This window comes from Bos taurus, chromosome 19 (genome assembly GCF_002263795.3).
Source record: "Bos taurus isolate L1 Dominette 01449 registration number 42190680 breed Hereford chromosome 19, ARS-UCD2.0, whole genome shotgun sequence".
In the NCBI taxonomy this organism is placed as follows: domain Eukaryota; kingdom Metazoa; phylum Chordata; class Mammalia; order Artiodactyla; family Bovidae; genus Bos; species Bos taurus.
Genome location: NC_037346.1, coordinates 21347431 through 21375230, shown reverse-complemented (window position 1 = coordinate 21375230; position 27800 = coordinate 21347431). Strand labels below are relative to the sequence as shown.

The 27800-nt window shown below is 40.7% G+C and overlaps 1 protein-coding gene across 1 annotated transcript in view; it reads left to right on the top strand.

Annotated features, from left to right (window-relative positions):
* The first annotated feature begins 306 nt into the window (after positions 1–306).
* Positions 307–27800, top strand: part of BLMH (bleomycin hydrolase) — a 41292-nt gene continuing 13798 nt past the window's right edge. The window contains exons 1-11 of the mRNA NM_001303621.1: positions 307–513; positions 802–1011; positions 4981–5090; positions 6002–6143; positions 7282–7370; positions 8882–8974; positions 18385–18540; positions 19656–19814; positions 19932–19999; positions 21643–21760; positions 24361–24430. Coding sequence (NP_001290550.1) covers positions 501–513; positions 802–1011; positions 4981–5090; positions 6002–6143; positions 7282–7370; positions 8882–8974; positions 18385–18540; positions 19656–19814; positions 19932–19999; positions 21643–21760; positions 24361–24430 — 1228 coding nt within the window. The 5' untranslated portion in view covers positions 307–500. The remainder of the gene's footprint in view (positions 514–801; positions 1012–4980; positions 5091–6001; positions 6144–7281; positions 7371–8881; positions 8975–18384; positions 18541–19655; positions 19815–19931; positions 20000–21642; positions 21761–24360; positions 24431–27800) is intronic.

Genomic DNA, 27800 nt, shown 5'->3' with positions numbered 1-27800 from the left:
CCTCAGCCCGCTCCACAGCCTGGAGCCCTCTTTTGGCCTCTGAAAAGGTTTAATGGGGGATCAATCGACAATGCCAAGTGTATTCGGCCTCCGAGGCCCAGCATGGAATCTCCAAGGTTTCCGCCTCGGGGCTGATCGGATCCTAGGAGGGCGCCCAGGGGGTCGGGAAGCGTAATCACAGCGGCCCACGTGGGCCGGAACCGCTGGGGGACCCGCCGGTGGTTGGGGCAGCTCGGAGCGCGTCAGCAGCCCGCCCCCTCGGCCCTCCCCTGGGCGGGGCCAGCCCCGACGGCGCTGACTCAGCAACGCGTGGGGGGACTTTTGTCCCTCCGCGGACCCCGTTTCTCTCGCCCTCCGCCGCCACCGAGCCGGTTTCCTCTTTCCGGCGCTCCGGGTGCGAGAGGCAGGTCGGACCGCCCAGCCTGCGAAGCGCTGTGCCGTCCCGGCGCCAGCCTGAGGACCCCGAAACTACCGTTCCCTCGCCGGGCATTTTGGGCGCCATGAACGGAGCGGGTGAGGCGGCCCTCTTCCCTGCCGAGGCTCTGCCGGGGGGCCTCTAGGGGCTCCGCTGCGTCCCGGAGGCCCGGTGGCGGGGAAGGGCCGGGGCTCGGACCCCAGGGGATGGCGGGGATGGAGTTTTCTGGGTGGGCTGGAGAGGCCCGGAGGGAGGCAGCTTCGTGGGCGAGGACGCCGGTGAAGGGCTTCTCCGCTGCTCTGTGGTCACCGCGGGATGCTCTTACCAACTTAGAGTGTAGGAGATGAGCCCTCTTCAGCCTCTTTTTGATGTTACAATCCCATCAGGTATTCCAGCAGGACTGAATTCGGAGAAGGTAGCGGCTCTGCTTCAGAAACTGAATTCCGACCCTCAGTTCGTACTGGCCCAGAATGTCGGCACCACTCACGACCTGCTGGACATCTGTCTGAAGAGGGCCACGGTCCAGGGTACTCAGCATGTGTTCCAGCACGCCGTGCATCAGGAGGGCAAGCCCGTCACCAACCAGAAGAGTTCAGGTAAGGTCTTCAAACTTCTTGCACGTCCTTGGACTTTCTTGAGAGCATACCATTGTGGCGTCTTACCTAAGAACGGTCTTAAAGGGAGCAGAGGTTTCGATGGAGAGAACTTGGGATAAATTCTTAAGAGAATAGACGCAGATACAGGCAGATCCAAGGAAGCTACATTGTGACTTATTTTGCTGCTCTGTGGCTCCTTGGTGTATTTGATTTGAACACTCAAGTGACTGACTAGTCCAAGGTCATCTGTTTGAATGTACTTCACGGATACTCTGTCCTGAAGTTATGTGATTGCTGCCCGATGTCTTGGAGATACCTTTCTTGGTACAAAACATGCAAAAATGGGACTTCCCTGGTGGACCAGTGGATAAGAATCTGTCAGTGCAGGGCTCGCGGGTTCCATCCCTGGTCTGGGAAGATCCCACATGCCTTGGAGCAGCTAAGCCTTTGTGCCACAACTGCTGAACCATGCTCCTCAGCTAAGACCTAGTGTAGCCAAAAATTAAAAAAAGAAACATGTAAAAATATTCACACCCTAGAGAACTCCTCAATGTTGCCCTGAAGGCCATGTGTGGGATGGAAAAGACACAATGTAATTGCACCAGAACATCATCAAATGTTTTTAAGCGTGCCTTTTAGTTGCAACTTTAACAAATGAAAACTGACCTTTTCCAGTCCTGTGGCCACTGCTGAGTTTTCCAAATTTGCTGGCATATTGAGTGCAGCCCTTTCACAGCATCATCTAGAGTTGGACTGTGAAGACAGCTGAGCCCCGAAGAATTGATGCTTTTGAACTGTGGTGTTGGAGAAGACTCTTTCGAGTCCCTTGGACTGCAAGGAGATCCAACCAGTCCATTCTGAAGGAGACCAGTCCTGGGTGTTCATTGGAAGGACTGATGCTGAAGCTGAAACTCCAATACTTTGGCCACTTCACGCGAAGAGTTGACTCATTGGAAAAGACTCTGATGCTGGGAGGGATTGGGGGCAGGAGAAGTGGACGACAGAGGATGAGATGGCTGGATGGCATCACCGACTCTATGCACATGAATTTGGGTGAACTCTGGGAGTTGGTGATGGACAGGGAGGCCTGGCGTGCTGCGATTCATGGGGTCTCAAAGAGTCGGACACGACTGATCGACTGAACTGAACTGAACAAATGTGCTAAAGGCCAGTTCCCATTCAGAGACCAGTTTGTATGCCTTGCTGGTCAAGAGCTCTTTTTCTACAGTCTGGGACCACAAGAAGGACAGCTACAGTGAAAGATGGGTTATCTAGGAACCTAAATAAGGAGGACATTCTCACAGCAGAATTATACTAAAATAACTTTTTAAAGCCTGTGTATGTTCGTTGCTCAGTTGTGTCTGACTCTTTGCAATCCCAGGGACTGTAGCCTGCCTATCCGTTTAAAAACTTCTCCCAGTCTATTTATTTTGGCAGAAGCAGATCAGTGCTTGTTTGAAGCCAGCCAAAACTCAAAAGTGTACATTTATGACACAGATGCATTTTACTGTATGTAAATTTTACCTCAGTAAAGTTGATTTTTAAATTTTAAGGAAAAAATTATGACCTGGCAATAATTAATGTTTTGTCATCATAGAAAATGCTTGGGGTGGTGTGGCCTGTCAGGCCACAAATTATTCAGTTAGTAATGTCACAGTGGTCTTACATGGTGTTGAATTGCAGTGACCTCTTAGGGAAGAGCCTGGGAAAGTGCTGCTGCTGCTGCTGCTGCTGCTAAGTCGCTTCAGTTGTGTCCGACTCTGTGCAACCCCATAGACAGCAGCCCACTAGACTTCTCTGTCCCTGGGATTCTCCAGGCAAGAATACTGGAGTGGGTTGCCATTTCCTTCTCCAGTGCATGAAAGTGAAAAGTAAGGGAAGTCGCCCAGTCATGCCCGACTCTTAGGGACCCCATGGACTGCAGCCCACCAGGCTCCTCCATCCATGGGATTTTCCAGGCAAGAGTACTGGAGTGGGGTGCCATTGCCTTCTTCGTGGAAAAGTGCATCTGGGACAAGTCAGGTCTTATATATTCTATAGTGTCACTTTTACTTAGAAAAGATATAGATAGCACATGAGCTGTGTAGTTTATTTTCATGCAGTTTTCACATTAACAGTTCATCTAGATTTCCTCACTAGGAAATAATATTGTATGTGTGAGAGAGGTAACTAAGTCATTAGTAATTTAGGTATGCTAAGTTGTTAGTGATTTTGAAAAATACGGTATGTGTGCTAGTGGTAAAGAACCTGCCTGCTAATGCAGGAGACATAAGAGACATGGGTTCTATCCCTGGGTAGGGAGGATCCTCTGGAGGAGGGCATGGTAACCCACTCCAGTATTCTTGCCTGGAGAATCCCATAGACAGAGGAGCCTGGCAGGCTACAGTCCATGGAGTCACAGAGTTGGACATGACTGAAGCACAAAGATCACTTAAGTTGTTACAGAAGATGGTGACATTGTGGAGTTTGTGGTTATCTACTTATAGGACAAATGAAGAATATGATTATATGCTTGAGGGGTAGCATAACATTTTTAGAGCCAGCTTTATGCATGGATTCAAAACATTGCTGTCTCAAAAATAGTAAATGGAAGGAAGATAATGTGTTCTGATTAAAAGAAAAAGCTATGACAAACCCAGCATATTAAACAGCAGAGACATTACTTGGCTGACAAAGGTCCATATAGTCAAAGCTATGGTTTTTCCAGTAGTCATGTATGGATGTGAAAGTTGAACCATAAAGAAGGCTGAGCGCCAAAGAATTAATGCTTTTGAACTATGGTGTTGGAGAAGACTCTTAAGAGTCCGTTGGACTGCAAGGGAGATCAAACCAGTCAATCCTAAAGGAAATCAACCCTAAATATTCATTGGAAGGACTGATGCTAAAGCTGAAGCTCCAGTACTCTTGCCACCTAATACGAAGAGCTGACTCATTGAAAGAGACCATGATGCCGGGGAAGATTGAAGGTAGGAGGAGAGGGGGTGACAGAGGATGAGATGGTGGATGGCATCACTGACTCAATGGACATGAGTTCGAGCAAGCTTCGGGAGATGGTGAAGGACAGGGAAGCCTGGCGTGCTGCAGTCCATGGGGTCACAAAGAGTTGGACACAGCTGAGGGACTGAACAGCAACAACATGATGGTAAAGGCACTGATGCCAAGATGCATGTGAAGAGTGTGGAGTAGTGTGACAGTGACCTGTGAACGTGGAAAATGCAGTGCTTCTATGTCGATTTATTGTAGTGACAGGATTTTAAATATATATTTAAGCTACTAAGTTAAATATTATAGTAGTTACTATTCCATCTATATTTTTAAGTGTTCATATAATCCAGTTAACTAAATAACTTAAAATTTCTCCTTGGAGGCATGGGGATTGACTTATGTTAGGGTCACCTTATATTGAGGCGTATACTATGTATTCCAGATTAAAGGGTGGGGACTTTTTGAAACTTCTGCCATATACTGCCAAATTGCCTTCAGATATTTTTTACCTATTTAAATTCCTATCCAAGGTGTGTAAGAATGCTGTGTCCCTGGGTCCTTGCCAATACTGGGCATTATTAATTATAAAATAATGCTTCCCCACTTAACAATTATCTTATGATGAACTTTAAAAAAATATTTCTTGGCTATTTGTGTCTTTTTTGACTATTAGTTATTCATGATCTCTACTCATATTTCTCTATCAATATTTCTTTTTCTAATTTTCTTAGGTGATTTGTGATTGATTCTTTACGTGATATGTAAAGAGATTTTTTTTTAATATATTAAGGATATAAAACTTTGTGTATATATTGCAAATAGTCAAAAAGAAACTACCTTTCTTGTTTTTATATCTTTCTGCTTTTTGATTGGTCTTAAATTGTCCAAGATGTTATCATATATTCAGTGTTGGGAAATACAGTTAGAACAGTGTGATCTATGTGAACACTCACCCTAATTTCTTGATTTGCTTTCTCCTTTTAGGGCGATGCTGGATCTTTTCTTGTCTGAATGTTATGAGACTTCCATTCATGAGAAGATTCAATATTGAAGAATTTGAATTTAGTCAGTCTTACCTCTTTTTCTGGGACAAGGTATGGAACTGATTTTTCAAGAGTCTTTTTGTTTCAGCGTCAGCTTTGGTAGGGACTGTTTCTTCATTTCTTGCTTTTCCAGTTGTCCTCTGCCTTCCATTATAGATGGCAACACCATTTGTTCTGATTTCCAAAGTATCAAAAATTGATTCTTTTCAAAGGCAGAACCACTGGGTTGGTAGGTGGCTTTTTGGCAATGAAATAATAATAATAATGACTCACCTTACTACTTCCTTGTGTCTTTCTTATTTAAAACTTTTTGTTTTCAATAATTTCTCCTTTTAGCATCTTTATGTAGGTCATTTGTCTTTCTAGGACCTAATTCCCTTTCTCTGGGTAGTACTTGTCTGAAAAACAGTAAATAATTGTATTCCTTTTTTAAAAAAAAATCTTTAAAGTGTACATTGTATTTGTCTGTTAGATATTTATTGATTGAAGGCTCTGAGTATCAGATTTTTGTTTCAGAATAAAGCACTGCCTTGTTCAGGATAAACTATTACAATGTGCACACACATTAAAAGAAAATCCTTCACATATTCTTATGAAGCCAGATATTCCTCTTTTTTTGTTGTTGTTTTTTGGCCACACTGTGCAGCATGTTGGATCTCAGCTACTTGCAACTCCTGGGTCTCCTTCATTCCAAGCAGATTCTTTACCACTGAGCCATCAGGGAAGCCCTTAGCTCCCCAACCAGGGATCAGACCCATGCCTCCAGCAGTGGAAGCATAGAGTCTTAACCACTGACCCACCAGGGAAGTCCCAGAGATACTGCCATTTAGATATCAACTTTAGTTTAAAAATACCTACTCTGTCGGGTCTGTAGTAGTTCCAGGACTCCTGTTCTGTCGCTAATGCCATTAAAGATATTAGCTCTTTTCTCCTTTAATTTTATTTAACTTCTCTTACTTTAGGTTGAACGCTGTTATTTCTTCTTAAATGCTTTTGTGGACACAGCTCAGAAAAAAGAGCCTGAGGATGGTAGGCTGGTGCAGTATTTGCTTATGAATCCTGCCAATGATGGAGGACAATGGGATATGCTTGTCAATATTGTTGGTAAGAGCCTTTCTGTAAGAGAACTGAAACCCAGCTTCATGAAACAAGGCTCTGTAGTTCAGCATAGGCCATTTCTTTGGTGTTTAAGTATAGGGTAGAACTGGTCCCCAGAATGGTATACAGTTAGCTCTAAGAACCTTTATCTCATGTTCTACCTAGTAAGTACCTTTTTTAAATTGGAGGTAAAGAGATAGGTACTTTAAAGTTTAGATAGAGAAGAAAATGTATTAAGTATAACTAACTTTCTATGAAAAAGTTTCTCTCTTATCTATTGATGTAATCAAGAAACACATTGAAAACCGCAACTGTTTGAAAATAACCTCTTTCAAAAAATTGTCTTTGAGGGAAACTCCCTCATATTGAGTACTTTGCAAAGTGTGTTAGACTAAAAACAGAATTAATTCCAAGATGGATGGATAAATATGCAGATTAAATGATCTGTTTAATAATATCGTGAGATTGTTCAGTTTTCTGGGTTTCCTTTTTGTTGTCATGTCTGACTCTTTGTTACCCTATGGACTGCAGCACACTAGGCTCCCATCTTCTTTACTATCTCCTGGAGTTTGCTCACATTCATGTCCACTGAGTTGGTGATGCCATCCAACCATCTCGTCCTCTGTCGCCCCTTTCTCTTGCCCTCAATCTTTGCCAGCATCAGAGTCTTTTCCAGTGAGTTGGCTCTTCTCATCAGGTATTAGTATTAATACTCATAAAGTATTAGAGCTTCAGCATCAGTCCTTCCAATTAATATTTAGGATTGATTTTCTGGTTTGATCTCCTTGCTATCCAAGGGACTCTCAAGAGTCTTCTCCAGCACCACAATTTGAAAGCATCAATTCTTTGGCACTCAGCCCCTTTTATGGTTCAACTCTCGCATCCATAGATGACTACTCAAAACTTTTAGCTTTGATGATACAGACCTTTGTTGGTGAAGTGATGTCTCTGCTTTTTAATAACTCTGTCTAGGTTTGTCATAGCTGTCCTTCCAAGGAGCAAGTGTCTTAACTTCATGGCTGCAGTCACCGTTAGACTAGCAAAATATGGCCTATTTTTAAAAGCAATAGCTGTTTTTGTCCGAATTTCTGACACTTGGAATTTATATTTACTTTATGGAACATTAAAATTTGTTTTCTTTTAGAAAAATATGGTGTCATCCCTAAGAAGTGCTTCCCTGAAACTTACACAACAGAGGCAACCAGAAGGATGAATGATATTCTGAATCACAAGGTACAACATACGGAGCAGGGCGAGACTGCATGTAATGTGCTTACCTTAGAACTCCTAACTGACTTTCCAGGGGCATTCCTGGGCATTGCAGTGTACACAGGCTATATATAAGATAGCAGTGTCCATCCAAGGCAGAGTAGCTGCATATTAACTTTAAAAGTAACTGATGGGACTTCCCTGGTGGTCCAGTGGTTAAAAATCCACCTTCCAATGCAGGGGACAAGGGTTTGATCCCTGGTCATAGAACTGAGGTCCCACGTGCTGTGGGGCAACTAAGAAGCCCACCCACTGCATCAAAAGACCTAGTACAGCCAAAATAAAAAAATAATTATTAAAAAAAAATAATGGCGATTAGTAGGGTGGTTTTTTCCTTCTCTTTAAAAATATCCCACTTTTATTTGTGTTGATTTTAATTCTTTCTTATGAGTACTGAGGAACGAAAGCCCCATTCTCAGTGTGGGACAAGCATATGGGGTGCTGTGCCTCTCACTTGGCTCTAGTGGAGGTGGATTGGGACAGCTTTACGGTCTAGTAAAACCGAACACAACTATTCGGGAGACCTCCTTAAAGACGAGGCAGAGTTCTAGGCTTCCCCAAGCTACCTCAAGTGTAGTTTATCCACTCTCTAAAACATTTGGTGTAGTCCCTGAACTGCTTTTTATTGCCTCAGTTATCTTAATGAATCATTCTGTCTTCTCTACGTAACCCATTTTCCCAGGGAGGACTGTGAATCCTACAGGGATGCTGCTCTGCCTGCCAGATTTCTTTTTTAGGAACTGGGAGTTGCCAAAATCTGCTGTCTTGATCTATGAGGCTAAAAATTGGATTTGTCATCCCTGGAAGAAAGACTACATTTTAAAATAAACTGTAAAGTGTGTTTCCCCAATATGAGAAGTAGGTTATTTTCCACTCAGGAAACTCTGGGGAGTATTATCCACAGGCTAAAAGATCGTTATTAGTAAGGCTTTGGATTCCATTTCAGGTGGGAACAAGATCCTCTTTAGCCCTGTGGCTAGGTTTATGACTCACCTTTATCTTAGGCATCTCCCAAAATTGAAAACAACAAACATGAAAAGAATATTGGGGTTTGGCATAGCCATGATCATAACGATTTTACAGAGAAGAAATAGACAACCAGGAAGATTCTAAATTAAAACCTATTAGAGTGAATTAATGGCATAATCAGCTTGTCTCCCGTTTTTTCGTGATAGGCATTTTGAAATCACATGTTTTCCCCATTCCCAGACATATCACAAAGGGTACCATCAGTTGCAGAGCAAAAGCAGTTCCATCTGGTATTTTAGGGGAATCATCCATGTCTTTTCTCTTTATGGAGAAAGTTTTTCTGTCTATGTTTAAGTGGAGTTATTGGGGAAAACATTTGCTTTTATGAACTTTGCCCTGGGTCTTGACTGAGTTATACTTCAAAACAGAGCTAGCATTGGTCTGTTAGTCTCCTTTACAGTTGAATTTGGGTAACTGTTGGAATGCTAAATAAATTTCTGTCATAGATGAGAGAATTCTGCATACGACTACGGAACCTGGTACACAGTGGTGCAACCAAAGAAGAAATCTCAGCCACACAGGACTCCATGATGGAGGAGGTAATAACAATTACTGGATTTTTTGTGACCCTTTTAAAGAACTCTGAGAATGTTCCTATCTGTTAAATTGATTAGGAAGCATGGTCATTGTCATTAGCATTGAATTGAAAATTACTTATTTTACAGCTAAAAAGGCTGAGGTATAAACTTTGCAGTTTGGTATGGGACTTGTGGGATTCCCAGGTGGCTCAGCAGTAAGGAATCAACATGCTGACGGGAGACACTGTTTTGATCTTTGGGTCAGAAAATCACTGAGAGGAGGAAAGGGCAAGCCACTCCATTCTTCTTGTCAGGAAAATCCCCTGGAGAGAGGAGCCTGGTGGTCTACAGTCTGTGGGGTCGCAAAGCGTTGGGCACAACTGAACAACGGAGTATATATACACACGGGACTTGCACTTGCATCTTCTGTTTCCCAGTGTAGGATTCTGTATAATTTCATTCTTTATCCATTTCATAAATACTGAATACCTGCTAGGAGTTTGGCACTGGGAATACAGAGATGAGAAAGACAGTCTCTACTCTCAAGAAGCTCAATCCCTTGGTAAAAAAAGCACGTGAATAGTTATAATAAATCCTTTGCTGGAGATGTATAAAAAAGGACTTGGTGGTCATAGAGGAGGGAGTGAATAAGTCAGTGAACTGAAGGCTTCATGGGACAGATATTTGAACCAGTTCTTGAAAGAGCAGTAGAGATTTACCAGGTGGAAAACTGGGAAAACCATTCCAGACACAGGACTTGCATGTACAGTGGCATGAACAAAGGTGAAGTCTTCAGACAACAGAGTACCTGAAGCATAACGTTTTGTGAGTGTGTCTGGTAGCAAATTAAGCTAGAGAGGCAGAGCTGTGAGGGATCTTACGTAGATGCCAGAGCTTTTGGCTTTATTCTGTAGCAATAAAAATGGGAAGCTATTGATGGTTATCGTGGTTAAAGCAATGTATGTGAAGACATTTTGGAAAACTTAAAGAGCGTTAAACAAATACCAGGCTGCAATATTTATTATCAAGGCGGTTAAGAATCTTTATTACATAATTACATCAATGATTACATTTAATACTATCCATAATCCAAATGAATATGTATAAAACTGTGAAATTGCTTTAAGAAAAGTACAAATATTTATGTTTTTCATCTAGTGGACCCATTACTCGAAATCCCTCAACTAACAGCTCTTTCAGGAATATTTTTGTGGAATTAAAATGGGCTAAATTTTTTTTTTTTTACTACAGTGGACAACGTTAATGCTTCACTCGTGTTTTCCTTTAAATTTTAGAGAGGCTGCATAGTGTAGTCCCGAGCATGGTCTCTGAGGTCAGACCGTCTCGCCTTCTCTTTAACAGCCATGTGACCTGGGATAGGTTCCTCAAACTTTCAAGTCTCAATTTGTTCATGTGGACTGCCTCTACCCTCTGGCTTGGTACAATCTAGTTTCTTAAATACTGTTCAGTGGCTGAATACAGAGGTGTCATTTTGCCTGATACGTTGAAATTGTCTCATATTTACTTCTCTCTCTACTCCTTAAGTGTTCTTTGTTAAGAAAGGTATCTGTAGTAAAAGAAATAGGCTTTTGGAGTAGGACATGGGTTTCACCTGTATCGCTTAACAGCTCTGTGATCTTGGATAAAATTACTTACTTAACCTGTCTCAGATTCAGTTTGAGTTTAAAATGCATTCCTCATTGGATTTTTGTGGGGATCACATAAATAATTGACTACCTGAGTGTAAGCCCTAGTGCCTGGTATATGGCAGTTGTCCAGTAAATGGTAGTTTTCTTGTTTCTTCCTTAGAATGATCTCTCTTCTTGAGGCCATGTCTCTTGCATAATTTGCCTTTATAATTATACTAAGATAGTGGGGTGTAGGGGGTAGGGGGGAGGGTCTGTAAAGAGTTATGGAAATAGGCTCAGTTGGTACTTATGTAGATCACAAGCATCCTGTTGACTTAAGATATTTGCTTTAATGATCTTTTAAATGCTATATCTAAAGTCCATGATCTGACCCTGCGATTAGCTGCTAAGAGAGCAGATATATTCTACATATCTTTTCTCTCCTTTCCTAACCTTGGAAAAAGTAAAACACCACCTTGCCAAGTCCTGAGTATAAATGTTTTATAGGATTATTTACTTAATGATTCTCTGTAAACTGTTGACTACAGAATTCTGTGTGGTAGGTCTTTAGATTTTTACAATTCCCTAGATAACTTCTCATTAGTGAACCTGACTCTTTGGTAATGAAGAGTCTAGTTGTGGTTTTAAAGCCACAAATTAGTACCTGTGATTTGCGTAGCCTTGTAGGCACATCAAAATGATGACTTGAATCAACAGCCATGAAGCTCACATAGCTTTGCATGAGATGTGCATATGCTAAAGGCATTCTTTCTAAGGAGGCTTCCCTGGTGGCTCAGTGGGTAAAAAATCTGCCTCTGTGATGCAGGAGACTCAGGTTCCATCCTTGGGTTGGCAAGGTCCCCTGGAAACGGGAATGGCTACCCACTGCAGTATTCTTGCCTGGAGAATTCCATGGACAAAAGGAGCCTGGTGGGCCATAGTCCGTGTCAGAAAGAGTCAGACATGAGTGAATTGACTGAGCACAGCACAGCACACACCTAGGTATCTCTTTCTTTTTATCTTTCTTCCTTTCTTCTGGAGGGATACCTGTTTCTTTTATTTTTTCAACTTAAAAACTTCTTAGTTTGAAGCATATATTTGAATTACATTTGCTAATCATTCTACCTTGTTGCACATTAGAGGCTTTTGAGTGTTATACCAGAAGCATGAATAAGGCTTGTACTTTTAAACTTTTATAAATATAAGAAATTACGTACTAACTAACCCAGGGCAGGATGACATAGAAAGTCCTTATGATCCGGAGGTTATCACTGCTAACTCTGATATTTTTCCTTATGTACTTTTTTTCATTTAAGATCATATAAAATTTAGCTTAAAGAAGGGATCCTATGCACTGTTAGTAAGTTCCTTTTTTCATTTTCTTTGTGTTTCTCTAGTGCCTATAGTTTTTTTATATGCAAGCTTTTTTTTAATTATTTTTTAATTGAAGGATAACTACTGTACAGAATTTTGTTTTCTGTCAAACCTCAACATGAATCAGCCATAGGTATACATATATCCCCTCCCTTTTGAACCTCCCTCCCATCTCCCTCCCATCTCCCTCCCCATCCCACCCCTCTAGGTTGATACAGAGCCCCGTTTGAGTTTCCTGAGCCATACAGCAAATTCCCATTGGCTATCTATTTTATATATGGTAATGTAAGTTTCCATGTTACTCTTTCCATACATCTCACCCTCTCCTCCCCTCTCCCCATGTCCATAAGTCTATTCTCTATGTCTGTTTCTCCATTGCTCCCCTGTAAATAAATTCTTCAGTACCATTTTTCTAGATTCCATATATATGCATTAGAATACAATATTTATATTTCTCTCTCTGACTTACTTCACTCTGTATAATAGGTTCTAGGTTCATTCACCTCATTAGAATTGACTCACATGCATTCCTTTTTATGGCTGAGTAATATTCCGTTGTGTATATGTACCACAACTTCTTTATCCGGTCATTTGTCGATGGACATCTAGGTTGCTTCCATGTTCTAGCTATTGTAAATAGTGCTGCAGTGAACCATGGGATACATGTGTCTTTTTCAGTTTTGGTTTCCTCAGGGTATATGCCTAGGATTGGGATTGCTGGGTCATGAAAGAAAGTGAAAGTGAAGTCACTTAGTCGTGTCTGGCTCTTCGTGACCCCATGGACTGCAGCCTACCAGGCTCCTCCGTCCATGGGATTTTCCAGGCAAGAGTATTGGAGTGGGTTGCCATTTCCTTCTCCAAAGGATCTTCCCAACCCAGGGATCAAACCCAGGTCTCCCGCATTATAGGCAGATGCTTTACTGTCCGAGCCACCAGGGAAGCCACCAGGGAAGCCGGGTCATATGGTGGCTTTGTTCCTAGTTTTTTAAGGAATCTACATACTGTCTTCCATAGTGGCTGTATCAATTTACGTTCCCACCAACAGTGCACACCTTCTCCAGCGTTTATTGTTTGTAGACTTTTTGATGATGGCCATTCTGACTGGTGTGAGGTTATATCTCATTGTAGTTTTGATTTGCATTTCTCTAATAATGAGCGATGTTGAGCATCTTTTCACATGTTTGTTAGCCATCTGTATGTCTGCTTTGGAGAAATGTCTGTTTAGGTCTTTTTCCCACTTTTTGATTGGGTTGTTTTTCTGGTATTGAATTGTATGAGCTGCTTGTATATTTTGGAAATTAATCTTTTGTCAGTTGTTTCATTTGCTATTATTTTCTCCCATTATGAGGGTTATCTTTTCACCTTGCTCATAGTTTCCTTTGCTGTGCAAAAGCTTTTAAGTTTAATCAGGTCCCACTTGTTTACTTTTGTGTTTATTTCCATTACTCTAGGAGGTGCGTCATAGAGGATCTTGCTTTATGTCATCGAGTATACACAAGCTTTAAAGGGTACTTTTCATTTAGTTATTATAAGATACTGGCTATAACCTCCTTTTGTACAGTACATCCTTGAGCTGTCTTAACAACCATTATTAGTTTGTAGCCCCCACTCTCCGATCCTTATATTACCCCTCTCCCGACACATAGTTAACCACTAGTTTTTCTCTGTATCTGTGAGTCTGCTGCTTTTTTGTTATATTCATTAGTTTGCTGTATTTTTTAGATTTCACATATAAGTGATGTCATACAGTATTTCTCTGTCTGACTTATTTCACTTAGCATAAACATCAAAAATATAAGAAGATCTACACTGAACTAGCCACTGGGGGATTTAAGCTGAGGAGTGATGTGGCTTAATTTTTGTTTTAAAAAAGATGTCACCCTGGCTGTTTTGAGAATGCATGGTAAAACAGCGGGAGAGGAAGAAGGGAGACCAGTGTGGAGGCTATTGTATAGATGAGATATGGTAGTGGTTCCCACCAGATGGATGAAAATAAGGATGAAGAGAAGTGGACATATTTGAGGGTGGTGTATCTTCAAAGTGAAGATAACAGGACTTGCCAATGTGGAGGACAAGGAAGAGGGAAGATTTGGGGTGATAAAATGGAAGGTTTCCAGGTAGGGGAGAGAAGGCTTTTGAGTGATTATAAGGGAACCTGTATGTGGTCAGGAATAGCAGTGTGAATGAGAGAAGTATAACTGAAGAAGCAGAATTTGGGAGGAGGGAAAGAGTAAATGTGCTCAACGTAGTGCTTTCAAACTGTACAGTCAAATCCCTTGGGGATCTTGATAAAGTGCAGATTGACTCAGTAGATCTGGGTAGAGCTGGAGAGCCTGAATTTCTCACTATTTCTTTGATCTAAACAGACTCTAAAAGTAATCTGAAGGTAATCATTTGACTCTTAGTTACCATCTTTGTGAGCTCATTTCCTTTAACATCACGAAAGGGCACACACCTTTTAAGTGTAGGTTTTTATGTCTTTCCCTGCCCTAAAATATATCTGCTGCCTCCAGGAAGTTTCTCCTCCTCTCTGTGCTTTTGCTGGCACAAGTAGGAGTTGTGTTTTTAAAGTAGATCCCTGCCTTTCTTTCATTCCCCACCAGAAAGCAGTAGAGAGCTGTCTCCTCTCTCCTTTCTCTGCATTGTCAGCAGTCACCAAGGTCTCCACTCTTCTCATGTGACTGGTTCATTTACCCTCGGCACCGAACCTTCTCCAAAGTTCAGCTATTTTCTGTGACCATTTCTGTGTCCTGGCAGTCATCTCCATGATCAATAGGTCACTTTACCTTTGAACCTAATTTCTCCATCAGTGAAACTAAAAGGTCAGAGTGGATGATTTCTTAATGGCCCTGTAGCTTTGTGTCTTTACAATAGAAGGAAATCATATTTCTACAGTGCTTTAGACTTTACTGGACAATCCAGTATTGTAAATACAAATGAAGATTCCAAGATTCTGTCACTTCTGCAGTGGTTCCAGGCACTGAACTCTTAGCATTACCAGTTTTGCTCCATTACATGTAGCTTGGTTGTTAACCACTGTACTACCTTCCCATTCTTTTGGGTTGAACAGGAAGTTCATTCAGGTTTTTCATAACATCCTATGGAAGAGCCCAAACGAACTTTTTGGCCAAGCCAGTAACATTTCTAATTACTATGGTTTCCTCCATTCTGTGTCTGCCTATAGCTGGCTTTAGACTCTCACCCTTCTAAGCATTCATGACTGACTCTCAACTATTGCATCCTGCCTTCCTCCTCTCACTTGGTGTCTGTCTTCCAGTTTAGCCACCAGGGTGGGAATTGACTCTATCCAACATCATTTGTCTTAAATTGGGGTCCATACAGTCTTTCCCTGTGTCCTGTATTTCATGCTTTCTGTGTGTTTTGTCTTTTTCCCATTGCCTTTCGGGTTCTATTATTCAGTATTCAGTTCTGTATAATGACTTGAGTTCAATGTCCAGTATCTTTTATTGTCCTGAATGTCAGCTTCATCTTGTGAGAAACAGGTAACAACTCCCGAGTTGTCCACCAGAGAGCAGACTCAGATACCCAAAGCTTGCTGCCAGCTCTGTATTTTGGAAACAGGGAATAGTTTTTCAGAACGTAGAGTCTCTTATCAAGAACTGAAGTATCATGGGCCCTGGAGATTATAATTCAGAGAATTTTTTAAAATAAGAGCTTGTTTCACTATTGTTAGTTGACTTGGAGCCAAACATTCCTTCCAGAGTGTTTTAAACTGACTTGAATGTGAATGGCTTTGGATAATTTATTGTCATGGTAAACGAATAATATAAAACAAAGCAACATTGTCTCAGATTACAGTTTTACTACAATACCAGAGTAAGAGATGTCACCCTTACCCTCATTCATCCCTTGTATATATCTTTGATAAAAGTTCAGCTTTATAAAACATGCAGTAGGGCATAAATATTTGTATTCCAAAAAAAGATGAATTATAGAATTCATTTAGATAGCTAAAATGCAGATTTCCTTTAGTGTATTTTTGATGAGAAGGAATGATTTCACACTTTTTACTATAGAGAGGGAGTCAGATGCCCAATAAGGTATATGTAAATCGTAGTGTAAAACACTTATATTTAGAATGTGTTTAAAAGTAATCAGAGGTTCACTTACTTGTCTTAATCTTCATTAGGCCTAGCCCTAGTCGCCCCCATTCTTTCGCCAGGGCTTAACTGAACTGGGTAAACCAAGTAGATGACTGAGAATTAATTAAAATGACCCCATATAAAATGTTCGTGCACATGTGACAATGATTATTAGTTGAAAATACACATCATTTAAGTCTATAAAACCTTCCTTATTTAAACATATTCTTATTATACACTTTAATTGTCTTGACCATAGTTAACCAGTGGCAGGATCCTCATGATGAAAATTACCATTTGTGGCCTTGGTGCTGAGGAAATGCAGAATGACTGTCTGGTCCTTATGAATCTCAAAAAGAGCTCATTAGTCCATGGCTAGATTAGCTTAATTACAGTTGCTCATGTGATGCCTGCTGCTGCTTTTCTGTATTAGAAACTAGCCTGAGAATGATACGTTAAAAGAGAGGCAGTTGGGCCTCCCTGGTGGCTCTGTGGTGAAGATTCTGCCTGCCAGTGCAGGAGACATGCGTTTGATCCCTGGTCCGGGAAGATCCCACATGCCACAAAGCAGCTAAGCCTGTATGCCACCACTTCTGAGTTGCTCTAGAGCCTGGAGGCTGCAACTGCTGAAGCCCATGTGCCCACGCTGCACAACAGGAGAATCCACTGCAGTGAGAAGCCCAAACGCCACAGCTGGACAGTAGCCCCTGCTTTCCACAGCTGGAGAAAAGCCCACAGAGCAACGAAGACCCAGAGCGGCCAAAAATAAATAACTTTAAAAAGAGAGAGTGGTGGTTTAAGGACCAGCTGTTCAGGCCCATAAAACATAAAGTAAATCCTAGTAAAGGAAGACTCTTGGAAAATAAACATAAAATGAAAGGCACTCATAACTTTGTCTGTAGGCTGATGTGTTTCTGTTAAGGCTCTGTCTTCCATATGACGTAAGAGTCTTTTTATCCTTAGTTATAGGCCTGAAGTCATAGGCAGGCCTATTTCTAATTTTCTGGCTTTGGTTCAAAGAAGTTTGAACCTTGCTTATCAGGGTATCTGTCCTAAGGCTTTTTTGAGGCCTGAATTTGCAATTTACTGGCTATAGGACATCAGTCAAGCTATTTATTTTCCTGAACCTTGGTTTCTTTATCTGTCAAATCTGAATAGTGTCTCCCGTTTTTGTTGAGAAGACTGAGAGACGTGGTATTCACAGACTGGGGTACAGCACAGCAGACAGTATTTCCTTTTTTGTTTTAAACCCTGTACCGGTGGAGCAATACTTTTGGTTTTTTTTGGACAGTGTGTGACTTCAGATCATGATTCTGCCAGTTACTAGCTATATGATCTTAAGTAGATTGCTTAATTTCTTTGAGTCTTTTGGAGGAGGGAGGAAGAGGGGAAATTACACCTTGAGAGAGTTCTGTGAGAATTAAGTTAACCTAGCAGATATATAATGGCTAGCACAAAACAGTCACACTCAGGATCCATTTCTTTTAACTGTAATGGAGTATACAAATGTAAGGAGCAAATAATGCAGGTAGTAAGTGATGAGATTGGATCAGGGTGGTGACTGGGTGGAGAAAGAAGAGGCAGATCATGGTGTATATTTTTTCAAAGGTAAAGGAAATTTGATACAGAAGAGAAAGTACTTTCTGTGGGCTGACCTTATACAGGGTATGTCTCTATACTTCTATTTCTGTCGTTCTGTAAGATGAAAATAATATAAAATGTATCCTTGGATTGTAATGATGCTAACTTGAAGGTTTTGTGACATCATTAGAGAGTATGTTACAGTCTCAACCCCAGAAATGGTACCTTTCTACTCAGTGTATTCTCGTTCTAATATTACTTTTGATAGACGTTGTCATCTAAACTCCACCAAAAAGTTAGTGACTTTTCTGGGAATAGAGACCCCCGTCATAATCAAAGCAAAACCTGGAAGCATAAAGGGAAGGAAATCTATTTATAAAATGCATGTAATTATTTGTCACTTGATATACAATCAGTGGAGCAGCAACCCAGATCTTGTTGTGGATCAGTGGTGAGTGATTTCTTGGCTAAGGAAGTTTGACTTGCAGGGCAAATACGAAGCACTAAATATTAACATTTCAGAATTGTATTGTTCTGAGTGTTTATTTAAGAACTCAGAAGTTTGCTGATACCAAATCCTGGACATCAACCTTCCAATTTTTGGAGCAATATTAAGTTTCCTGTGAAATCTCTGACTTCAGTATAGCCTCTGATTTCTTGTGTTCCCCAAGCTTGAAACTTGAAGAAAAGAGGTAAAAATACTGCTTCCCTCTAGCCATTGCTCATCTGTCCTCCTTTTTTCCAGATATTCAGAGTGGTGTGCATCTGTTTGGGTAATCCACCAGAGACATTCACCTGGGAGTATCGAGACAAAGATAAAAACTATCAAAAGATTGGCCCTATAACACCCTTGAAGTTTTACAGGCAACATGTCAAGCCACTCTTCAATATGGAAGATAAGGTTAGAGACTGGTGATGGCAGCCGCTGACTTTTTATTTTCAAATGCCTGTTGACTACAAGAAAGAGTATCCAATTCCGGGGTTAATATGCATGGTCATCCAACAAGACACTAAACCAAATTTTTCCTCTTCTGAAGTATTTTATGTACCAGTTCAGTTGGCCACTCAGGATTCCAAGCACTCCTCCTCAAAGACTTTTCTAACTGTGGGTCCCCAGTCAGTTTAATTCCCATCAGCTCCCCTTGTCTGGGCCCTGAGTCATTCTCCGGTACAAAGACAATAGAAGTCTCTTGGGCATTTCTTACCTTGGGTTCAGAGCATCATTGTACTGTGGGCCCTCTGGGGACTCTTTCGTGGAAGGGAGCAGTATCTCAGCCCAATTTTTCCCACTAACTTTAGGACTTCTCCACCTGCCTAGCAGGTGCCAGTCTTCCCTTCCTTATTGGCATCTTGACTCTTAAAGGGCTTTCCTGGTGGCTCAGATGGTAAAGAATCTGCCTGTAATGCAGGGTTTGATCCATGGGTCCTGGGAAATCCCTGGGAAGATCCCCTGGAGAAGGAAATAGCTACCCACTCCAGTATTCTTAGCCTGGAGAATTCCATGGATAGAGGAGTTTGGCGAGCTATATACAGTTCCTGGGGTTGCAAAGAGTTGGACACAACTGAGTGACTAACACCTTCACTTTTCACTTGACCCTCTTAAAAGCAAATGGCTTTGTTTTATCACTGGAGTCCCAATTCAACTGTACTACCAGGCCTTGAGCCTGTCTTGTAATTTGAGAGCAGGGATCTTGTAATGATGGGCTCCTGAGTCATCATCTTGCCTTACTTGGTGCACATAATTCTTCAGGATTAGTTTTGGGGTGACTTTTGCCAATAGGAAAAATGGTGATGCAGCTCCTAAATGTCTCCCCTCAAATAAATAGAATATATAGGGACCTCTCTCAAAAGGACCCTGCCACCTTTTGTTTCTTGGTTATTTAACAACGTGTTTGTAATGCTTATTCTTGTAGGCAGAGGTGATGAGCTTGATACAAATATATGAACTTGGAGGGGAGGTCTATCTCTCGATATTCCTTGTGTTATGTTCTGATCAACATATTCTTGATCTCCTAGATTTGTTTAGTGAATGACCCTCGGCCTCAGCACAAGTACAACAAACTTTACACAGTGGACTATTTAAGCAATATGGTCGGAGGGAGAAAAACTCTGTATAACAACCAGCCCGTTGACTTCTTAAAAAAGATGGTTGCTGCTTCCATCAAAGATGGAGAGGTTGGTATTGTTTCTGTGTCTTCTACATACAGAGTTAAAACCTCTTCCAAATCTTTGGTGTAATAGGAAGATAGGACATATGTTGACATTCTGTCTTCCTCCTTCCTCTGTTTCTAGGCTGTATGGTTTGGCTGTGATGTTGGGAAACACTTCAATGGCAAACTGGGCCTCAGTGACATGAATGTGTGAGTACAAGAAATTTAAAATAGAAAATCATTTGTGGGTTGTGGCTGTTGGCGTGCACTGTTGGTATGAAGTGACTCATACCTGAGGTTTATGAGATTTAGCCACTCTCAGGCTTAATCTCTGAATGAACCTCAAAGCCTGAGAGTGGGCCTGTTTCTTAACATTTTGTAGCGTTTGAGGATTCACAGCTGAAACTTTGGAACGCCACATATTTATATGCTCTGAGCTGGGAAGTCAAGATCGTATCTGAGTTGAAATTGTTGGGTGCTCCTAAAAAGTCATACTACGTGAGGAAGAAACTTTTTTAAAACTTCTGTTTTGTATTGGGGTATAGCTGATGAACAATGCTGTGGTAGTTTCAGGTGGACAGTGAAGGGACTCAACCATACGTACGCATGTATCATTCTCTCCCAAACTCCCCTCCCATCCAGGCTGCCACGTAACGTTGAGCAGAGTTCCCTGTGCTATACAGTAGGTCCTTGTTGGTTATTTGTTTTAAATGCAGCAGTATATTCATGTCCATCCCAAACTCCCTAACTAGTCCTTCTCCCCTGGTAACCACAAGTTCTTCCTCTCAGTCTGTGAGTCTCTTTCAGTTTTGTAAGTAAGTTAATTTGTATCATTTCTTTTTAGATTCCACATATAAGGGATATAATAACAATATTTCTCCTTGAGGAAGACAGTTTTTAAAAAATTGATTAATGTGTAAATCTGTTAAGTGTATTTGGGATGTAACAAAAGGTTTTCTAGGTCTCTTGTTTGATGTTTGATTCTTCTTACTACTTCCATTATTTGATACCTTATGTATTTTGTCTTTAGGACAACTAGGACTAATTTGCATACACACTTTAAAGCATTCCTTCTGGTTGTTGATGACAACGAAGGTTCGCTTGTGAACCAAATCATATTAAATCCTTGACTGTTAAAATTTATCACATTAGTGTTATTTTTAAGTAATTATTACTTGTAGGAAATTGAATAAATATCTTGACAGTTAACAGTAGGAGAAAGGAAATCTGCTAAAAGATTTCATGAGGTTTTCTAAACTTTGAAAATATTCTCTAGTATTTTGACATTTATTTAAATTTCACAGTTAGCCATGGTCTATGTGAATTCGGAAACTGAATTCTCCCAGCTCAAAGTGAAAGTCACTCAGTCGTGTCCAACTCTTTGCGACCCCATACAGTCCATGGAGTTCTCCAGGCCAGGATATTGGAGTGGGTAGCCATTCCCTTCTCCAGGGAATCTTCCCAACCCATGGATCAAATCCAGGTCTCCCGCTGAGCCACCAGGGAAGCCCAACCAGCTCAAAAGAGACCATTTTTGAAAGAAATACTTCAAAAACTTTTTTTTGCTGTTGTTTTCTTTCCAAATTGACAGTGCAGCCTTTCGTCAGTTTTTGTATTAGGAGAATTTATGTTAATAACTTCTTACTTTTCTGAGAGCTCTTGTAACACAGAGAGAATGGAATCCCATTGAGAGACTAGATTCTGCACTTACCACATTCTCAGAAGAGCTGCAGCCCAGATTTGTCTGGAGCTGCTGAGCCCCTTCAGTTTCTTCTGTGATCTTCTTACAGCCAGAAGCCAATTATCCCCCGTGATTGTACTTTCTGTATTCTGTGCTATTCTTTTTTTAACAGCTATGACCATGAGTTGGTGTTCGGTGTCTCCATGAAGAACATGAATAAAGCTGAGAGGCTGACTTTTGGCGAGTCACTTATGACCCACGCCATGACCTTCACTGCTGTCTCAGAAAAGGTATGACCCCCAGCATGCAGACACCAGTATCTGCACAGGGGAACCTCCATTCCCCTGCGGGCCGTTTAATCCAGCAGAGCTTCTTCACAGCGTATGTGCTTCCTGTTAGAAGTTAGCTTCCAAGCAAGACATTGTACCCACCTCTCTGGGGGGTTGGCTGCATGCTTTCAGAAGTCATAAAAATAGGAACTTTCCATAAGGAACAAAATTTGGGTCAGCAGGGAGTAAGAAAGTAACTGCTTCTCTGTAACTTTGGAAATTCTCTGTCTGAAAAGAGGTCAGCAAGGAAACTTGGAAGAAGACCACTTCAGTTTAATAAGGAATTAAAGTGTGCCCTGAAAGTATTCATATCTTGATGATTTATGTTCAGTCTCACCTTTGTCGTTCAGATTCTTCTGCAGTAAAATGTCAATAACAGTAATTGGTGGACTCCATGCTCAGTACTGAATTTATTCAGAGTTTCAGGAAATTGGAGGTAGAGTATTTTGGATTTCCCTGTGGAATATTCTGACTAGTAATACCACTGTTTGTAGGATACAGTGTTGGAAACAACAACTGCAGTATTATCTTTCACAAATAAGCCTCCTCATTCCCAGTCTGTAGAAGAGTTTTACTCCTGTGCTCAGGGATCATAAAGAAGAGAAGACATCAAACTATACTTTAATTCTTTACCACTGCAAGCAAAAATGTTCTTTCCAAGCCTATCTAATTATTGGAAAGAGTGTCACAGAATAACTATCTTCACATTATCTTGGCAAAATATTAGAAGGAGCTTTTCATAAAATACTATAAATGTTGAGATAAAATGCTATCGTAAATAAACTAGAATAAAGTACTACTAACCTACTTAAATATGAACAACTTGGTATTTTATTCTATGTTTAGACCTGCTATATTATAAAATTCAGTGGATTTACAACTAAGCTCCTTAAAGTTAAACTTTTAAACTATTTAGAGGATTATTAAAAAGGAAAACAAAAACTTTATAATTTCTAAGAGAGTTTGGCTTTTTATCATTTTCCATCTCTGTTATAGAGTATTACTACTTTTCAGAAATAAAAATCATACATACTCCATGTCTTTTTCTCTGAAAGCTCCATTCTTTAATAGGCATGGTTTAGTAATATACTGTTTTTCCTTCTGGGAAATGGAGCTACATTACGTGTTAATATTATAAAGCAGAATTAATGTTATCATAACTGGAATTTTATATTGAGATTTTTCTCTTCTCTCCACTTTTGACTGCTATAAAACTAGTTTGCATTGCCTTTGAATGATAAAGCGGAGATAAATGCTTGTAAGTATTCTGGGATATCCTTTCTTGTTGCTGATTTCTTGGAATCCCTGAGAGGGAGTTCCAGATACTCTTCTATATTTGTAGATGACGTGGCTTGATCTAGGTCATGTAGGAATTCATTGGCAAAGGCAAGAAGAGGAAGCACTTTCAAACTTACTGTAATAAATGACTTTAGGTAATGTAGATTCTAACACCGATATTTGAAAAGGAAAGTAAAGATGGGCTACAATGCAGGGAGTAGAAAACCAAAACAGTCAGTAAGCTTGACCCAGAATGTATAGTTTATTGATGTGGTTTTGAAAATCTCTGGGGCTAAGATTAAAGGGTAGTCCAGATAAGGGTATTTGAAACTTTGGGGTTTGTTGGCTGTTTCTGAGATGGAAAATTCCTGAGATTCAAGAAAACTGTCAGGAGTAAAATTGAATCCCGTTTAGATGTGATTTGTGCAGTTTTATGCAAGTGGGAGTTGACAGATGAAATCATTAGGAGATAATTCAGGAGCCAGTTCTCTTCTCAGGCTACAAAGATTTAAGTTGTTTTGACATCAGCTAATGCTCTGGGTAAACATGAAAGAACAGTCTTTTCCCAAATGGAACCTTCTTATCCCTCTCTGTGTCACTGTAATAGAGACTGTAAATGAAAATTATCGTGATGAGTATCATTTTATTGATGAAGATAGATGAACAGAACTGCCGAGGTTTTGTTTTATGGAAATAGTGTTTTGCTTTGCCATTCCATCTCTACTGTATTAAATTCAATATTTGTGTAACCAAATCAGTAAAAAAGCACATTTGGGAGAGTATCATTTCTTGGTTCCCCTAAGTAAGAAAAGTAGGCTATATGATGGGAATGTGTTTGTTTTCTTTTTTAAACTCTTGACTAGGTCTGAGATTCATTGCTAAAATAAATACGGTTAGATGCCTCTGCAAAGAATGCTAATCGGAAGCAAGAGTCCCTGGCTTCACACGGCGTTTACTGCTTTTCCTAGTTTTAACATTTTGTTTTTCTTAGCCAAGAGGCATTTTAATGTGCTTATTTTCTGTATACCATAAAACGTAAAGGAGAAAATAGTAGTATTTATTGCTTGGCTAGGTTTATTGTATTTTCACCTGAAGAGATTCAAAATCCACCTCTAACAGGACATTCTCTTAGTTATAGTAGAAGATATACGGCCCTGGTCATGTATAGCGTTGCTGTATAGAGAAGGCTGTTTCTTCTGAGTGGATGAATAAGAGCTAAAATTACATGACACTTCATTTCAGATCTCATTTCAGACTCTGTGCTGTCATCCACTCTTTTGCAGGATGATCAGGAGGGTGGTTTCATAAAATGGAGAGTGGAAAATTCTTGGGGTGAAGACCATGGCCACAAAGGTAAGCTTACGCTGGTAATACTGCCAGACTCAAAGTGACTGGGTTCTGTGCTACTCTCTGCCTCCTAAGAGATATGGGAAGAAAGAGCTGCCCTGGTGTGGCTCATTTTTATTTTTCAGTAATTGGTCCAGTTAGCTAACTTATTAGCTGGACTATTCTAGAGAAAAATCCGAGGATCTCGTTTGCCCCCAGCATTCCTGCCAGCAGCGTGGGAGGCCTGAATGCCATGGTTGGCTCTGAGACCAGTATGTGCTGGCATCTGTTCCGGACCACAGTGACCCTCCTACACCTCTCTGTCCCGGAATCCCTTGGCCAGTAAGAAGCTTGAGTGCCCTTTGCCAGGACTGTTGGCTGTACAGCATTTGGTGCCTTTTTGTTGGCTGCACTAACTCTAGAAGATCAGAAGCCTTCCAAGGAGGAGAATGGGCCTGGCAAGAAACTTGAGGCATTTATTGGAGACTCATTAGAAGTTGTGAGGTCTAAAGAGGAAGAGAATGCTGTGGTTACCATTTAGAACTGTTTTATTCTGAAAAAGCCAGGCAGAAGTCTTAAGTAAATTCTAGTAATTGGGCTTTAAAAAACAAACAAACACAGATAATATGTGAGTTGTAGCAAAATAAAAACTACTGATAAGCCCAAAGTCCGGAGGAAAAAAAAGCCTCTAATAATCCTGCCACCCAGAGATCACCATTGATTAACTGTTTAGGGTGTATTCTTGCAAATCTTTGAGAACGTTTTTTTTTTTTCTTTTTTTTTGTTTTTTTTGTTTTTTTTAAATTTTATTTTATTTTTAAACTTTACATAATTGTATTAGTTTTGCCAAATATCAAAATGAATCCACCACAGGTATAAGTTTTTCATGGTAGATAATAGTAGATTATTATCTACTTTTAAGGTAGATAATAAGGTGGTGTTGTGCTTTAATTTTTAGGGTTTCAAACCAAAAAGTGGCAACTGCCCTAGAACATGGTGCATGTCAGCATGTTTGCCTGGGTGCTGTGTGCGTCTTATAGCACCTTCTTCCCAGAGTCCACATTCCTTACCTTAGCCAGTGGATTCTGGCTAGGAAGCACATGTTAACCACAGCTTACTTACTAGACTAGCTAGAAAGCTGGGAGGAAATAGATAGGGAGTCTAGTGAGATAACCCAGACACTTGGAATCAAACTTTAGCCATCTCACCCAAGCAGGAATCAGCTAGAAATTAAATAAATTAATAAATAAAGGGAAAGAAAAGAAAAAGAAATTAGAGATCTCAGCAACTCTCTGTTACTTCCCTCTCTTTAAATGATTTTCCAGCTAAGTCCTTTAGCGCTCTAGGATTTCCAGGGGTAAAAAGGTGGAAGAAGGAGGGATGTAGAGGCTTGGAATTGAGCACATGGAGCTTCAGTCATTTGTATTTGAAAACTGGTGTCTTAGAAGAGCCTTGACAAGGCTTGTGTATGCCCCGATTGAGCAGCACAGGCAGTTGTGATGGCTAACACTGAGAGGCCATTTCATCAGTCATTCCAAGTCTTTTCATCTCCCTGTGAAATGATCATGGGTGTGGATTTTGGCTTAACTGTCCCTGGGGTCTGCTGTGGAACGCTGCAGCTCAGTGTTTATATGTAAACAAATATCAGCACTGTTACTCTGTTCATCATCACGTAGTTGCGTGTCCCCCTTCTGTGATTTCTGTCATTGTTCTGTGATTATGGGACACTTGCTAAACCATTATGAATTAAAGTACATTTTGTGCATGTATTTTAATTGGTGATTTCTTATAAGATGAGCTTGTTTTAGGACACACAAACATTGGAATTGGGTAGAGATCGGTTATGAACTTTAGGAAAGCTAGCAGAAAGATTTAAAATAAGCAATCAGAATTCAGTTATATATGTAAAATGATGATAGTTAAGAAATGAATGCAGAGGAACAGCCTGAATCGAGAATTTGGTGAGCCCTGTATGGAATAACGGATTGGTTCAAGACTGAGAAAGGAGTACGCCAGGGCTGTCCGCTGTCACCTTGCTTGTTTTATCTGTATGCTGGACACGTGAGAAATGCCGGGCTGGATGGTTACAGGCTGGAATCGAGTAGGTGGGAGAAGTACCAACAGCCTCAGAGATACAGATGATACCACTCTAATGGTAGAAAGTGAAAAGGAACTAAAGAGCCTCTTGATGAGGGTGAAGGATGAGAGTGAAAGAGTAGGCTTAAAACTAAATATTAAAAAGACTAAGATCATGGCATCCGGCCTCATTACTTCCTAGCAAATAGGAAGGGAAAAGGTGGACGTAGTGACAGATTTCCTCTTTTTGGGCTCTGAAATCACTGTAGATTGTGACTGCAGCCATGAAATCAGAAGATGATTCCTTCTTGGCAGGAAAGCTGTGACAAACTTAGACAGTGTGTTGAAAAGCAGAGACATTCCTCTGCTGACAAAGGTCCATACAGAGACGGCTGTGGTCTTCCCAGTGGTCACATACAGTTATGAGAGCTGGACTGTAAAGAAGGCAGAATGCCAAATAATTGATGCCTTTGAACTGTAGTAAAAGAGAAAACTCCAGAAAGTCCCTTGGACAATAAGGAGATCAAACCAGTCAATCTTAAGGGAAATCAACCATGAATACTTGTTGGAAGGACTGATGATGAAGCTGAAGCTCCAATATTTTGGTCATGTGATAACATCTGACTCATTGCAAAAGTCCCTGATGCTGGGAAGGATTGAGGGCAGAAGGAGAAGAGAGGGTCAGAGGATGAGATTGATGGATGGCATCACTGACACAATGGACATGAACTTGGGCAAATTTCGGGGGATGGTGAGTTACAGGGAGGCCTGGCTTGCTGCAGTCCATGGGGTCACAAAGAGTTGGAAATGACTGGGTGACTGAACAACGTTTTAAAACATAAGATTGTTTCAGATGAAACTGTGTAGCTTCTGTTTCATTTTTGGTCTTATTTGGTCCCTGTAAATGGTTTGTTATCATAAAGATTAGTGTCTACGAAAAGGACTAAAATTATGGTTTGTTTAGACCAGCCTGGACCATTGGCTTGTTTCTGAGATATTTTTCTATCTATTAAGAGTCACTGAGTTTGTAGATAGTAGTGATATCCATTTAAGAGAGGACAGACACTTGTAAAGTCAGGCAAATATTCTGTTTTGTGTAGGGCGAGTTACTGTCTTTATTACTTTGAACCTAAATACCTACTCTTAAAGAGGATTCTAGATTACTTTGCTAATTTTTTTTTTCCCATTCAACTGTACCTCTAAGCTCCACTCAATAGAAGTTTTGCTTCTGTTCACTTACTCATTTCGTTATTATGTTGAGAGACCTGGGGTCTTTATCCCCCTGATCTGCCTGTAACGCTTCCTAGTGAAACCTGCAGCT